General features: G+C 42.3%; 1 protein-coding gene across 4 annotated transcripts in view; it reads right to left on the bottom strand.

The window, feature by feature from the left end:
• Positions 1-13,716, bottom strand: part of LOC111953996 (grainyhead-like protein 1 homolog) — a 21,426-nt gene extending 7,710 nt beyond the window's left edge. For 3 of the 4 annotated variants that reach the window (XR_011474387.1, XM_023973465.2, XM_070435936.1), the window contains exons 1-12: positions 13,534-13,716; positions 12,435-12,621; positions 10,508-10,581; positions 9,996-10,362; positions 9,099-9,181; positions 7,935-8,091; positions 7,396-7,507; positions 7,202-7,296; positions 6,112-6,349; positions 4,981-5,105; positions 2,728-2,756; positions 2,435-2,520 (exon numbers count right to left, since the gene is read on the bottom strand). Coding sequence is in view for 3 of the 4 variants with exons in the window: in XM_023973465.2 (XP_023829233.1) it covers positions 2,435-2,520; positions 2,728-2,756; positions 4,981-5,105; positions 6,112-6,349; positions 7,202-7,296; positions 7,396-7,507; positions 7,935-8,091; positions 9,099-9,181; positions 9,996-10,362; positions 10,508-10,581; positions 12,435-12,621; positions 13,534-13,553 (1,573 nt within the window). In the remaining variant the exon portion in view is untranslated. Of the gene's footprint in view, positions 1-2,434; positions 2,521-2,727; positions 2,757-4,980; positions 5,106-6,111; positions 6,350-7,201; positions 7,297-7,395; positions 7,508-7,934; positions 8,092-9,098; positions 9,182-9,995; positions 10,363-10,507; positions 10,582-12,434; positions 12,622-12,928; positions 13,081-13,533 lie in introns of those variants that run through there. The other variant, XM_023973466.2, reaches the window with a different exon arrangement.
• Between the last annotated feature and the right edge of the window lie 169 nt (positions 13,717-13,885).

Here is a 13,885-nt window from a genome sequence, read left to right as displayed (position 1 = left end):
ACAGCACGGTTTTAGATGGTACACTGATCCTCTATCAATGGGGTCTCCACCCTGTTACTGGAGAATCTACCTCCTGTTGCGCTTTGCACAGCCGCGCTTCAGAAATCTACCCCAGTTGTAACTCACCTGATTCAGTTTATCAACACCAACCCGGTCAGATACTACCACACCACCCGGTCAGATACTACACACCAACGCCGGGTCAGATACTACCACCCACCGGTCCAGAATATACACACAACCCGTAGATACTACCAATCAACCCGGTCAGATACTACACACACACCGGTCACGATACTACCACACCAACCCGGTCAGATACTACACATCCAACCGTCAGATATACCGGAACCAACCCGGTCAGATACTACACATCACCACCCGGTCAGATAGTCTACCACACAACCCGTCAGATACTACCACAGCCAACCCAGGTTCATGATAACTACACACACAACCCGGTCAGATCACTACAACATCAACCCGGTCAGATACTACCACATCAACCCGGTCAGAACTCCCAACACAACCCCGGTCAGATACTACCAGCATCCCACCGGTGCAAATACTACCGACACCAACCCGGTCAGATACTACCACACCAACGGTCAGATACTACCAACATCAACCCGGTCAGATACTAACCACACCAACAGTCACTCCAACACCAGTCACATACCATAACCGCAGATACCACCCAAAGTCATCACACCAACCCAGTCAGATACTACCACATCAACCCGGTCAGATACTACCACATCAACCGGTCAGATACTACCACATCAACCCGGTCAGACACTACACATCAACCCGGTCAGATACTACCACATCAACCCGGTCAGATACTACCACACCAACCCGGTCAGATACTACCACACCAACCCGGTCAGATACTACCACATCAACCCGGTCAGATACTACCACATCAACCCGGTCAGATACTACCACACCAACCCGGTCAGATACTACCACATCAACCCGGTCAGATACTACCACACCAACCCGGTCAAATACTACCACACCAACCCGGTCAGATACTACCACATCAACCCGGTCAGATACTACCACATCAACCCGTCAGATACTACCATCACCCAACCCGTCAGATATACACAGCAACCCGGTCAGATACTAACCACATCAACCCGGTCAGATACTACCAACCACGGTCAGATACTACCACACAACCCGGTCCAGGCAATACTACCACACCAACCCGGTCAAATACCACACCAACCCGGTCAAATAACTACACACCAACCCAGTCAAATACTACCACACCAACCCAGTCAAATACTACCACACCAACCAGTCAAATACTACCACCAACCCAGTCAAATACTACCACACCAACCCAGTCAAAATACTACCACACCAACCCAGTCAATACTACCACACCAAACAACCCAGTCAAATACTACCACACCAACCCAGTCAAATACTACCACACCAACCCAGTCAAATACTACCACACCAACCCAGTCAAATACTACCACACCAACCCCCACAGTGTGAGGGAGAGGTGCCATAGACGGTGGTACCTGAGAAACAAAAAGAGGGAGGAATCCACACAAAGGTGTTTTTTTAGACATGGGCTGTGAGACCGTTTCACACATTGACCTACTGTGATGAGTTTCTCTCTCAGTCAAGTCACTGAGTTATGATGTACTACAATATTGCCCTAATATCCTGCTAGGTGACGTTTCCATGGTTTTAGTGTGTATTCACGCTGAAACAACTGCCACCCTCATCCGATATCATAAACATAGTAAAACTCAGTTAAGATGGACTGTGTCTGAAATAGTGCCCTATTCCCTATACAGTACACTACTTTTGACCAGAATTCAGGACAGGCCATTTCGGACACACCCCTGGACCCCTGTTAAAGGGCAATTCCACCACTTTACAACCTTATAAACTGAGAAAAGGCTGGGCCAGTGACTGACTGTAGTTGCTCTTTACTCTTTTCACGCTGGCGTCTTGGGAATTGGCAGAGAGCCTGGTCAGAAATAGACTAGTCTGAGACAGACCACGCAAAACGGCAAACAACCCCTAATCATTCTGAGAACAGCCACCACAAACACGTGAGTGGGAAAACCAATCCCGTTTGGACTACATGTCATGATCATATTCCACTTGGAAAACAAACCGTGTGTGTTGTGCTTTCTGCATCTAAGGGGGAGGGCAGGGCTTCGGAAGCCATGTGGCCTGTGTTTACATGCATTCAGTCAGCTGAACTGCTGGGAGCAGCCTGAGCAACAGCAGCCAGAGCAACAACCACAACTACAGTGCAGCCAGCCAGAGAGCATTTCTCTCTCTCTCTTGCTCTATAATTCTCTTTATCTCTGCATTATGCCTTCTCTTTACTGTCTCTAAACTGTATTTATTTCCCTTGAATACACACTGTCGGCAAACGTATCTCAATATAATGTACCTTTCTCTGGTCCGTCCCGCCTTGCTTTCTTGTGAGGAGCCAACTCAAAGTCCTCATCATAGTGGAGTAGTCTCTTCTGCCCCAAGCTGCAACCAGACAAACAACACATATGACTATTTACATTTTAGTCATTAAGATTACTAGTTATTATAATGAGTATAGAAGACTATGAAAAATGCACATTGAGTGAAGTAATCACTTATTATAGGTATCAAATTGTTTACATTTATAGGCACTTATGGCATCTTTCACTAAATATTACAGTAAGTATATAATATAAAAAATGTGCTCACCTATCCTCACCGTCATCTGATAGGCTTGCCTGATAAAGGATGAAGAGAAAAATGAAATCAGTTGAGTGGGCTATTTGTTCAGTTGCTATTGTCCCAAGCAAACTACAGTACACTGAAACTCTGTAGTCTGTGTAGCACTAGCATCCCTATAGCACCTCACTTAGTGGTGATGTTTCTTTGTGTTCACGTCTCAACGTGTCTGAAATGTTTAAAAAAAATATGACATTCTCTCATGAATTTAAAATGTACCTCACACACGTTTAAAATCAAATACAATTTTATTTGTCAAATGCTTCGTAAACAACTAACAGATTAATAGGGAAATGCTTACTTATGGGTCCTTTTCCAACAATGCAGAGTTCAAGAAAAAAATAAATAAATGAATAACAGAAAAAAGAACATAATATTTCAACTAAGTACTGTATGAAAATGAATCAGCAGTATTATGATGTGTTCCCATGCATGCAACCCAGTGGCAGTCAGTGCCGTTTCAGATGAGGGAGGACGATTTTGTTTTCATGAGCATGGCCTTATATCTATTACAGCATATTGGATGATTGTCGTTCATATTCCATTCGCCCAGTTAAATGTAACATCAATAGGTTTAGGCTACTACATGATACTCAAATTTTCCTTATACCCATCATGAGGTTGCAACAACCTAGCCTATGAATGAAAGTTTACAACGTAGGTGCACAGGTCGAGAGACAAATTTGAGGTGACAGACAGTGAAACATGGACAGACAGTGACACATTCAATACCGCCTTGCACACTCTTGCCTGCATCTAGCTGATCTAAGGTGTAATCATTAGTCCAACAGTTGCAAACGAGAGTTTCAATTGGACAAATTCAGGTATGTTTATCCCCGTTTTGTTCCGTTTGCTTCTATTTAAAAAAACGTTTTTCAACAGAATCGGCGGAATGAATACACCCCTGATCACATTTAAACACAGTTCAGTTTCATAGCAGCCACGTTGTATTCCTTCTCACATCTATGTGCTCTCCTCCTTTCACCCCTTCCCTTCGCTTGTGGACTWCAATGCACAACWCATCAGCWGTATGTGACCAGGTGAAAAAACATTTCCAAGCCAAACTRCTACACACAGCCTACATCGTTGTCACCATATTAGCWAAATTAACGTCATAGTCAGCATAGCTAATAGAACTAACACGTTAGTAAACCTGCTACAATCATGCAGTAATGTTACATTGTACAGTCATTAAGCAGTTACACCAACGGACCCGGTGGCAATAAATTAGTAAAACCAAAAGCTTAACTTGACTTGGAAGAGTTCCAGTGATGTGTTGGATACACATAGCTAGCTAGCTAACATAGCATCCCTTTGTTTGAGCCTATTGTTTGAGTAGGCTAAACTAGCTAGCTGCATTTGCTAGCTAAGTAAGTGAAACATCTCTCTATTTCTCTTGCTTCTCCTTAATTTAGGAAGAAATGAATTTGTTCAAAACTATTCAACAATTTTTTTTCTCTCTTTGAGTCAACTACTCACCACATGTTATGCACTGCTAGCTAGCTGTAGGTTATGATTTTAGTACTAGATTAATTCTCTGATCCTTTGAATGGGTGGACAACATGTCAGTTCATGCTGCAAGAGCTGATAGGTTGGAGGACATCCTCTGGAAGTTGTCATAATTACTGTGTAAGTCTATGGAAAGGGGTGAGAACCATGAGTCTCCTAGGTTTTGTATTGAAGTCAATGTACCCAGAGGAGGACGGAAGCTAGCTGTCCTTTGGCTACACTGGTGCTACCCAACAGAGTGCTGTTGAGGCTACTGTAGAACTTCATTGGAAAACAGTGTGTTTTAATCAATTATTTGGTGACGTGAATATATTTAGAATAGTTTTAGCTAGGATAACTTTTTAAATTATTTACTATTTTTATGAAATTCACTGAGGATGGTCCTCCCCTTCCTCCTCTGAGGAGCCTCCACTGATGCAACCAGGTCTCTATTTGTTATATCCTGGAAAATGTAGTTTAGTCCTAGCAATGGCCAAAAACAAATGGTACCTAGAGACTGTCAGTTTGGCAATATGCTGCAGTGAAACATGGTTGCAATCCAGTTTCTTTCCCAAAGTTCCCAAGTTTTTCCAGAAATCCCAGTCGGAGGATTCCCTCCCTGCTTATTCCCTCTTGATTCCAGGAACCGTCCAACTGGTATTTCTAAAAAACCTGGGAACTTTGGAAAAGTTACTAGAGTTCTGCAACTCTAAACATAGGTATCGCTGGACTTACATGGTGGTGCTGGGTGCTGGGGAAGTGGACCTCTGGGATGAAGAGAACTGGCTGGGAGTCCATGTCACTCATGGCTTTGAACGATGCTATGGCCACATGCTTCAGCTGCAGAGGGTCTTCCACATCTGTAGCATGACAGCAGGGGGAGGTAGAGGGTCGTCACTAGCTTCTATAGCCAAGTCATAGACCCCGCCCATTTCTCAAATGTATCTTCTTAAAATTCAATTTTAAACCTAACCCTAACCACACTGCCAACCTTATGCTTAACCTTAAATTAAGCTAATTTCTGTAGCCAATTTTGACTTTGTGGCTGTGGAATCTGACTTTGTGGCCGTGGTGGCATTATCAAGTGCTTGTCAAATAGTGAATGAGTGACTGACGTAGCAGGACTCAAATCATCATTAGAGTCGCATCATGCAGGGTTACAATGTACTAAAAATAAAAACATATAGCTCAACGATTGTAGAAGAACTAATAATTCTAAATGAAGCATATAGGAGTACCTATTTATTTGTTAACGCTCAACACAGTATAGCCGCATGTGCACACTCCCTCAAATCGTTTGGAGAAAATATCCTTTCTATTTTATTTAGGTTTGTTCAATTGTATTCTTCATACTATAAAATAATACCACAGAATTCTAAGCAAATCTTGTTTGCTAAATTAACTAGTGTAGCCTACAGCCATTTGGCATAGCCAGATCAGGACCTAAAATAAGGAAAACTCAGAGTATGTTATTCTGTTCTTCTGAAATAGACTACATTTTATTGATATCATGCTTCTTTAGACCTGTCTAAAATAAATACTGGATATACTGTGAAGGTGTATTACAAGGTCTATTACATGGATTTATTAGACTTTTTAAAATGTAGATGTTCCAAAGGTCTGCATCAGTGACTTGTTGGCTTTGTGTGGAAGCAAGGAGATGCTAAATGTGTTTATGTTAATTAACGGTCAATTACTGTGAGACCGACAGTTATTTGCTTGACAATCACAAGCTGACGAAATGTAGTTCCTCTCAAGTTTATTTTTTTCTACCTATGGAATTTTGCCTTGATACTGTTGCCCTGGCTTAATTTTTAGGGGTTAGTTGTGGCGAGGCTTTTGTGAAGCATACGGTGAGGTACTCACAGGCTGCGGTTGTCTCCTGTCTCTTTCCCTTCCTGCAAGGCTGCTTCCTTTCCTCATCTCGGATCTTCCTCTCTGCACCTTTGTCACAGAACACCTTAATCATGCAGTAGGCTCTGTGTACTAGCTTGTGACCATGGCTCCCAAAGCTGTAGGTGTCAATCTGGAGGTTGAGAGGAAGGCCCCTCACTCCCTTCTGAGGGGAGAAGTCTGTACTTAGACAGTTAACAGACACAAACACCTGAGGGGGCAGCGATAAAGGCACATGAGAATTTAAATTCAAAAAGCTTTAATGTCCATCCAATTTACGTTAGACAGAAAATGTTCTATGGCATGAGGCTCATATGCAACACATGAAAAGCATTGCATAAAAGCACCAATAATGCCATAAAAATACACAACAAATAGAGTCATAATAGATAGAAAATGTTGAATTAATTAAATAGTTCTGATGCACATTTATGGGTTTAGGGTGCGTTCAAGACAACTCCGGAAATCTCCAAACTCTGACTTCAGTGCGTTCAAGTCAAATGAACTCGGGGGTCATCCAAATCAGAATCCAAATTGGAATTACAAGTTGGAAACTCGGACATCATGCTAGAGCTCCGACCTGAAGATCACTGACATCACCCGATTTTCGCCAGACTGAGGTCGTTTTTTTTCTAGTTCCCAGTTGTCTTGAATGYACTATATTTCCATATGACATTTCTTTCATGCAGGTAGAAAAAAATCAAGGTACAAAATTGGTCTCTACATACAGTGTGGGCCTGGGTAGATTCAGACAAAGTATTGTGTATGATTGATTTAGATGTGTATGTTTCCCCCAGCTGGTGACTGTTTGTAACTACATTTGTTTTGTCTTACAAAACATTGTCAGAAATTTGTCTCAAATCTGGTATGGTAAAGTTGCCCCTAGACGCTGATCTTGGGTCAGTTCAGCATTTCCCCCACTATTGGTTAAGGTTAAGATGGGGGAGGGGAGAGGAAGCTGATCCTAGATTTGTACCTAGGGGAAACTTCACTCCCAGAGCCCAAAATCTTCACTCAAAGATTTCTGCTGCCACTATAAAGACATGATATTGGCATTTCTTACCCGTGGCTCGTCCTTCGTGTCCCATGTGAAAGAGATGGCATTGTAGGCGATCTCCTCAATATTGGCGATCGTATTGAATCGCTCTTTATAGTCAGCTGGGATGAACAAACAGGGAAGACAACAGTACTGTTTACACACTAACAATTCATGTTTACATAGTGATTTTGAGGACATGTGTGTGTGTGACCCCTCACCAATATCAATGCAGCGCTGCTTGGCTGTGTGCTGTCTGCTGTGCCAGTACTTCCAGTATTTGAGCTGGTCCTCTGTGAGCTTCTCCTCTCCAAACACAAGCATCACCACACTCTGAAATATACAGTCAGTTCTACATTACAAACACACACCACCAACACCTAAAACACAAACACACCACCAACACCTAAAACACAAACAACATTTACAGCGAAATACTTATACTCTATTCCCAAAACTGTACCCAGAGGACAAGAAAGAGGGGTCGACCCAGAAACGCTTGGTAGTCCAGTCAGAGACGACTGAGAGCAGCCTCAACTGGTGAAACCTGGACAAACTTGACCCGAACCGAGCGAGGACATTCGTCAATGGCCTTAAGTCAAGTAAGGCCTTCCCAAAACACATGTTGCAAACCTAGAGACACAGTAGATAGAATAGGGGACACAGAGAGACGGGGACACAGAGAGGGACAGAGAGAGGGACAGAGAGAGACTAGAAGATAAGAAAACAAATAAAAGAGATAGATTAGAGAAGCTCATACCCGGACTTCTCCACTGAGATGAGATTGGAGCGGGGTGCCCCCTAGTGCTCTCAAGGTGATGGGGTAGAACTGGGCCTTGTTCAGGTAGCTCATCTGGCCACTGCTGCTCTTGGTCCAGAGGGACTGGGGAGCCTCCAGCATGTACTCAAAGTGTTGACTGAGAGAGAGAGAGAGAGAGAGAGAGAGAGAGAGAGAGAGAGAGAGAGAATATTCGTTGGGACAGTAACGAAAGGTCGCTGGTTCGAATCCCCAAGCCGGCAAGGTGGAAAAATCTGCCATTCTGCCCTTGACGTCGATTAAGGCAGCCCCCCCTGATTCAGAAGGGCTGGGTTAGATGCAGAAGACACATTTTGGTTTAATGCATTCAGTTGCGCAACTGACTAAGTATCCCCTTTACCCTATATCCTAATATCTCAGCTGGTGACTATGGAATCATTTTTGAAAGTGAATATTTGATAGGCAGAATGAAAACTTATGCAGAAATCGCACTACCATTTTCTGGTTGCTATAATTTAAATAGTTCGCCTAATTTCAGTTTTGTACACCAGCTTCAAACAGCTGAAAATACAATATTTGGGTTTTTTGAAAAGATGGAGTGCTACCATCCTGTAGGTTTTCGCTCCAACCCTAATGTAGCACAACTGATTCTAATAATTAGCTGGTTGATAAACTGAATCAGGTGAGTTACAACTGGGATTGGATCGAAAACCAACAGGAGGGTAGTTCTCCAGTAACAGGGTTGGAGAGCCCTGGTATAGAGGATCATTGTACCATCTAAACCGCTGTGAAATGTCTTTTCAAAACCCCAAAATATTGTATTTTCAGCTGTTTGAAGCTGGTGTACAAAACCGAACACAAAATATGCAAAAACGAAACTTACGGGGAAGCATAGAAATAGCACATATAGAACAGATCTACCGCTTCTTAGACTTGCTTTCAATTAGTGACAGGTCTATAAATCACATGTCTATGTGAATTTGGTCAGGTCACCCAAAAAGTGACATATTGCAGCTTTGTATTAAGGTAAGACTTAAGATAAGGTTTGATTAGAGATCATTTCAGTGAGGTTAAGGTATTTTCTGCTGGTTCAATATACCCTGACTGTTTAAAAAAAACACACTGAGTGAGTGACTGTCCCTATCCCATTTTGACTGAGAACGTTACCTTGCTGTGGAGCTGTAGTAAGGGTATCCACCGGGAGGGATGGAGGTCATACGTAGCTGGACCTCCTCAGAGGGAGGGAAGACCTGTGGGTCACAACAACACAATCCAGAGGAACATCAGTACCATGAAAATAGGGAGCGTCCCAAATGGCACCCTATTTACATGACTCATGAGAAAGTCACCCAGTAAAATACTACTTGAGTAAAGGTCTAAAAGTATTTGGTTTTAAATATATTTCAGTATCAAAAGTATATATAATTGCTAAAATATACTTAAGTATCAAAAGTAAAAGTATAAATAATTTCAAATTCCTTATATTAAGCAAAACAGCCTGCCACATTTTCTAGTTTTTTAAATTTACAGATAGCCAGGGGCACACTACAACACTCAGACATCATTTACAAACAAAGCATGTGTTTAGTGAGTCCGCCAGATTAGAGGCAGTAGGGATGACCAGGGATGTTTTCTTGATAAGTATGTGAATTAGACTATTTTCCTGTACTGCTAAGCATTCAAAATGTAACGAGTACGTTTGGGTGTCAGGGAAAATATATGGAGTAAAAAGTACATAACTTTCTTTAGGAATGTAGTGAAGTAAAATTAAAAGTAGTAAAAATATAATAGTAAAGTACAGATACACCAAAAAAACAACTTAAGTAGTACTTCAAAGTATTTTTTACACCACTGCATATTACACTACAACCCGTAGATCAATGAAAATATGGATGATGCCTCATTGGCTCCAGCTAAGTGAATAGGCTGTCTCACAGGCCTGTTACTTTTACTTTCAATGAAGCCTGGGTGTAAGTAGCACAGCTCCATGAGGGGTTTGTGCTGCTCAGTGTAAAATTGTGCCCTCGTTCTATCTGGTTCTGTAGTAAAAGTATGAGAATCTACCTCATTGGAGCTGTCCTTGTAAGACTTTGTGTAGGTGGAGTCAGGGGTGAGGCTTTGGGCTCTGGAGCTGTACTGGCTGAGGTTGAGGTGGCGACTGAAGGCCATGCCATCTGACTGGGAACTGTGGGGACCAGAGGGGGTGCAACCGGGGAAGGAGTGCAGGGCCTGGGTCCCCTCTGGGCTGAGGGAGTAGGGGGGAGGGCTGGAGGTGGTGGAGATGCAGACTATGGAGTTTGAGGCTGGGTAGAGAGCCTGGGTTTTGTCCCCCCGGCTGGGTTGGCTGCTGCCCTGGGCCGCGCTGTTGCGATGGACGGTCCTCAGAGTTGTCATGGCCAGGGGGGAATCTTGGAGTGGCACCACGAAGTTCCTGAAAAGGAGGTGATCAGAGTAAAGGTCATCTCAGAACACAGCTTTCTTTACTTCAACACACTTTTTCTCAATTTACAGTAAATAAAAAGTAAACTATGCCAAGTCATAACTGAATAAAAACAATAACTCAGGAGATTCATTACATTTTGTTTGGATCAGCATCGCCCACAATAACTTCTGTTTTGGGATGTCCAGTCGTTCTCTTGTCTTGTGGCACCTAGAAAAGTAGTATAATACATTATCACACCTATATACATCTATGGCGGTACTTAAAATACCTTTATAGGATAGTAGCTATGTAGTAGTAGTATAGTAGCTATGTAGTAGTAGTATAGTAGTAGCTATATAGTAGTAGTAGATATGTAGTAGTAGTAGTAGGTATGTAGTAGTAGTAGTATAGTAGTAGCAGTAGTATAGTAGCTATGTAGTAGTATAGTATGTACAGTTGAAGTTGGAAGTTTACATACACCTTACCCAAATACATTTAAACTCAGTTTTTCACAATTCCTGACATTTAATCAGAGTAAAAATTCCCTGTCTTAGGTCAGTTAGGATCACCACTTTATTTTAAGAATTTGAAATGTCAGAATAATAGTAGAGAATTATTTATTTCAGCTTTTATTTCTTTCATCACATTCCCAGTGGGTCAGAAGTTTACATACACTCAATTAGTATTTGGTAGCATTGCCTTTACATGGTTTAACTTGGGTCAAACGTTTCGGGTAGCCTTCCACAAGCTTCCCACAATAAGTTGGGTGAATTTTGGCCCATTCCTTCTGACAGAGCTGGTGTAACTGAGTCCTTGCTCGCACACACTTTCAGTTCTGCCAACAAATTGTCTATATGATTGAGGTCAGGGTTTTGTGATGGCCACTCCAATACCTTGACTTTGTTGTCCTTAAGCCATTTTGCCACAACTTTGGAAGTATGCTTGGGGTCATTGTCCATTTGGAAGACCCATTTGCGACCAAGCTTTAACTTCCTGACTGATGTCTTGAGATGTTGCTTCAATATATCCACATAATTTTCCTTCCACATAATGCCATCTATTTTGTGAAGTGCACCAGTCCCTCCTGCAGCAAAGCACCCCACAACATGATGCTGCAACCCCCGTGCTACACGGTTGAGATGGTGACCTTCGGCTTGCAAGCCTCCCCCTTTTTCCTCCAAACATAACGATGGTCATTATGGCCAAACAGTCCTATTTTTGTTTCATCAGACCAGAGGACATTTCTCCAAAAAGTACGATCTTTGTCCCCATGTGCAGTTGCAAACCGTAGTCTGGCTTTTTTTATGGCGGTTTTGGAGCAGTGGCTTCTTACTTTCTGAGTGGCCTTTCAGGTTATGTCGATATAGGACTCCTTTTACTGTGGATATAGATACTTTTGTACCCATTTCTTCCAGCATCTTCACAAGGTCCTTTGCTGTTGTTCTGGGATTGGTTTGCACTTTTCGCACCAAAGTACGTTCATCCTGTCTCTTATACACATCTAGATGTGTATAAGAGACAGGTCCCATGGTGTTTATACTTGCGTACTATTGTTTGTACAGATGAATGTGGTACCTTCAGGCGTTTGGAAATTGCTCCCATGGATGAATCAGACTTGTGGAGATCTAAATTTTTTTCTGAGATCTTGGCTGATTTCTTTTGATTTTCCCATGATGTCAAGCAAAGAGGCACTGAGTGTTAAGGTAGGCCTTGAAATACATCCACAGGTACACCTCCAATTGACTCAAATTATGTCAATTAGCCTATCAGAAGCTTCTAAAGCCATGACATCATTTCTGGAATTTTCCAAGCTGTTTAAAGGCACAGTTAACTTAGTGTATGTAAACTTCTGACCCACTGGAATTGTGATACAGTGAATTATAAGGGAAATAATCTGTCTGTAAACAATTGTTAGAAAAATTACTTGTGTCATGCACAAAGTAGATGTCCTAACCAACTTGCCAAAACTATAGTTTGTTAACAAGAAATTGAAATTGAAAAACGAGTTTTAATGACTCCAACCTAAGTGTATGTAAACTTCCAACTTCAACTGTATGTAGTAATAAGTATATATGAGGTACCTTATAGTAGTTGTAGAGGAGAGCATTGGCACTGTCCTCATCTCCGTTGATGTGCATCATGGCCTTGGAGGCGGCGGTCAGGGGGTTCCCTAGGAAGGCCCTCCAGTCCTCGTCATCCTCCGTGAGTGCCTGCCGCCGACCACCGCTGTATGACGCCTCATTCTGGAACACCAGAACACCTCTCTTTCTGCACAGTGAAACAGTCCGACATTAAGTTCAGATTCAGAACTCCCCTCTTTCTGCACAGTGGGGCATCCAATATTAAGTTCGAACCCTGCTAATTGTAATAATGTAAACTAGTAGCTAAGGAGATAAGTGAACAAATATTGACTCCCAGCCTATTCAAACGAAATATATGTGTAAGTGGTGTGGGTTATAGTAGTTGTTGTGAGTAAAATTTTGACAGATCTTGAAGATCATTCTATCTATACCAGAGGGTATAACACGGAGGAACACTCTGCATCGCTGTTATTATGCCCAATAATAGTCCTAACCTCTTCAATGTACACAGATAGAAGAAGTCCCATAGAGTGAACAGGAGGAAATGTAAGCGTTAATGCCAACCGCAGCATGAAAAATGCCGACTGCGCCGCAATGATCTCTGTCCGGACCCGCATGTCCCGCGGGCATCCCGTGGGAATGCAGCCATCTAACGTCAGGCCATCTAAGTAGCCAGATCGCTGATCCTGCTCTACCAGCAAGACCGGTCTTCATCGCGCTGACTGTGTCATTACAAATTACTTCCATTGTTTTGTTTATATACAAGACGACATTACTTTTGTACAAAAATTGCACACTTTAATTGTGTGCCAGCGTGTCTGTGTGTGTAGCACACATAGTCTGCCTGAGAAGTTCAATGCACAATCATATAGTGACAGTAATTAATTGAATAGGTTTCCTTAGACAGTTTGCCAACTAAAACTACCATTCTTAAAACTAAGCGACATGGGAAGTCAAGGAAGCTCAGCAATCCCCTAATAACTGTGATAATGAAATATACAATTTGTCATCTAAAAGCTGCTGCGCGTTATTGCGGACCTGGTTATGCCTACAAGTGTGCATATAGCCTACACCAAAGACAACTGGACCGTGTACTTACTTTGCAAGCTCCTGTGTCATTTCCCGCTGTCGGACTGGACTTTCAAGTTGTAACGGTAAATTCCGATCCGTCCAATATAAAAAAAAAAACACGAGATGCTGGTAGGTAAACTTATGTCAACCTTGTCCTTCAGAACTAGTTTAGTCGGCTTTTCTCGATCTATGAGCTGGAGCCGGAGTTTTGACTGCTATAGGCCACGAGATTGGCTTGCTGTGACACATAATGGGCGGGGTTACATTATCATAGGCCTTGGGAAAATAGTGCCTTCAGAAAGGATTCATATTTATTCTACATTTAGTTGTTACAGCCTAAATTCAAAATGGATTCAATATTTTTTTTAAATCTCACTTGT

This window comes from Salvelinus sp. IW2-2015, linkage group LG28, assembly GCF_002910315.2.
Source record: "Salvelinus sp. IW2-2015 linkage group LG28, ASM291031v2, whole genome shotgun sequence".
NCBI classification, from domain to species: Eukaryota; Metazoa; Chordata; class Actinopteri; order Salmoniformes; family Salmonidae; genus Salvelinus; species Salvelinus sp. IW2-2015.
Note: the sequence above shows the minus strand (reverse complement) of the source record. Positions and strands in the feature narration are given on the sequence as shown.